Below are 2,689 nucleotides of genomic sequence, written 5' to 3'. Positions count from 1 at the left end.
TCATATCTCAAGACCCTCCATGCTCTCAAAGTCACCACAATGATAGTGTCACAGAACACTTACTTCTGATTTGCCTAGGTCTCGCAACGCATATATATGCACACAGTATTACTACGCTTTATGACCTGCTGTCTCGCCCAATGGACCCGACCAGCTTCCTTAGCGCTACTGGGATCCCATAGTAGAAGGAAGAAGTTTGCGGGCTAGGGCCGTCGTAAGGCAAGCGACACTAATTTTTTGTCCATCATCCATAAACTCTATTCGAAAGTTTCACATCTATATCGATCGTGAAATATTTTTCCTGGGCATTACAAGTGTTCTCCTATCTCAACAAGGAAGATCAGCAGTGAGAATATACTCATGAATATAGTTAAAAGTCATGAATTTGAATTACTAGCAGTTAGTTCAGAGCTACCTAAGCAGTACACTAGCGATGAGCTTCATCTACCTTATAAGGCAAGCGCAGTCATACTGTACCTTAATGGTAGCTGGAGGTCTAGTGCACCTTGAACTCGTCTGCTAATTCAAAAGCAACTGCACCATGGAAACAGTTCATCGAAGAGTGTGCTCGATTATCATCAGTAACCTTTTATAATACAAGAAAACACTTTACATTAATGAATCTACTTTCACCCTAAACATAGAAAGATCGTAACAAAGTATGGCAGTTACGCGAAAATCTTCTGAATATCGATAATGGCAAAAGTGGCAGCGACGACCTGCAGGACCAGAACTCGGACGAGCACTATATAAGTGGCGTCCAGCGAGTCACCAGCATCATTCTACAAACTTCTCTTGCTCCACACACACACACACTGGTCCACACCTGCAACATGAAGGCTGTAAGTCCCAGCACTACCGGATCCTTGCTTATAGAGACCATACTTTAGGATTATTGCATGTAAGATCAAACATGCTACACTTATCAGTCTACACTGATTCAGAATTATTTGCAAATCCTCAGAGTCAAGATCAGCTAGCGTCTTGCCTGAAGATGTTCCAAGTCTTCCACGTGATATATTATCACTGTCTTGTCACATTCCTGGTGACTTGGGCGCCTGCTGCAGTAAAAACGGTATCTGCACACGAAGATATCCAACCCTGACGCCACTTGGGAAGAGCGGATATACCTTAGATAATCGTGAACACACACAGTCACACACACACACACACACACACACACACACACACACACACACACACACACACACACACTCATGTACAAGATGTAGTGTAGATTATGAGATCATAAGAATAGCAGTTAAACGTTTGGTATAGGTAAGAGGTGAAAAAAGTTCAGGCAAAAAGTTAATTCATTGGAATTCAATGAAATATCTATTTTTATTGTCTCTATATTTTCAGATCATTATGTTTGCCTTGTTGGCCGTGGCCGCGGCGGAGAAGTTCGAGAGAACCTACGCAGCCCCAGATAGCCCAGAGTACGAAATTATCAAAGACGATCGCGTCTACCCTGATGAACACGGTCGTTACTCTCTTGATTTAGAGACCGAGGACGGCGTTGCAAGGCAGGAGTCTGGCAACGAAGATGGCAGCCAGCAGGGCTCCTACAGGTGAGGATGATTGAGGGGCGCCTCTCTCAGACAGATCAAACAACACACGACCAAACTAAAGAAACATCTTAACAAATGGAGTGACCTCAACAGTTGCGCAACATTTATGTAATCGGCAACTCTTTCTTGGTCAACTAATTACCTCTCCTACCTCTCCTCACGGTCTCAGCACTATCCCATTTTCCACGTAAAACACTGCACCTAAGGTGCGTTCTTCCCTCATATTTCCCCTTTAACAGTTAACGCAGACTTCCATGACTGTTTTCAAACATAGCCACACAAGCACATCAACGTTACCATGTCCTTCTGCTAAATATACCCTAGGCATGAATGCCTTCCAGTTCTCAGTCTTTAAACATAGACTAAGCAACATCCTATGAATAGCTGTTCCTCTCTTTAGTAAAAGATTTTCTACAAACTGAGATACTTTCAGTCATCTGTCATACACACACAAAAACAATGCATATTTATTTTATCATCGTGTAATATCAGTGTCAGTATTAATCTATGCTGCGGTTAGTTCGTAAAGAAAATTATCATTAAACTCAGACGACTAAAACAATAACTTTGCTTCAACTTTTCTCCGTTCTTACTTTATCGGATGATTAATGCCTGTATCACTCCACGTTTACCTAAACTCTGTTTCCTCGTCTACAGTTACACTGCACCCGACGGCACTGAAGTTTATGTGAAGTTCGTCGCCAACGAAAACGGCTACCAGCCCGAGTCTCCCTTCCTGCCAGTGGCTCCCGAGTTCCCCCACCCAATCCCTCAGTTCGTGCTGGACCAGATCGAATTCGCCGCTCAGGAGGATGCCGCCCGCGCCCGTGGTGAGAGCAGGTCTTACTCTGCCCCCGACAAATAAGAACCGTACCTTCTATCTCTACTCTTGACGATCCCGTAGCATCCTTGGTTATTCACACGTATTCCTGCATTATTAAGCTTCTTCACTACGACACCTTACGTTCACCGCAACTGAACACAGCGCTCCTCAGTGACTAATTTTCAGTGCTCGCTGGACGTGAAGGTTTGTATGTGATTACTGACTGTATTTATTTCTGCCATAATTTATCAATGTATAAACAAAGAGAATATTAATAAACGGTGTACACTGATAA

At 43.3% G+C, this 2,689-nt stretch overlaps 1 protein-coding gene across 1 annotated transcript; it reads left to right on the top strand.

The window, feature by feature from the left end:
- The first annotated feature begins 694 nt into the window (after positions 1-694).
- On the top strand, positions 695-2,689 carry LOC139747579 (cuticle protein AM1199-like). The gene is made up of 3 exons (XM_071660014.1): positions 695-842; positions 1,363-1,571; positions 2,229-2,689. Exons 1-3 carry the CDS (start codon positions 834-836, stop codon positions 2,434-2,436), a joined length of 426 nt encoding a protein of 141 aa, XP_071516115.1. The 5' UTR covers positions 695-833; the 3' UTR covers positions 2,437-2,689.

This window comes from Panulirus ornatus, chromosome 69 (assembly GCF_036320965.1).
Source record: "Panulirus ornatus isolate Po-2019 chromosome 69, ASM3632096v1, whole genome shotgun sequence".
Lineage (NCBI taxonomy): Eukaryota > Metazoa > Arthropoda > Malacostraca > Decapoda > Palinuridae > Panulirus > Panulirus ornatus.
The sequence above is the reverse complement of the archived record's forward strand: the minus strand, read 5'-3'. Positions and strand labels throughout refer to the sequence as shown.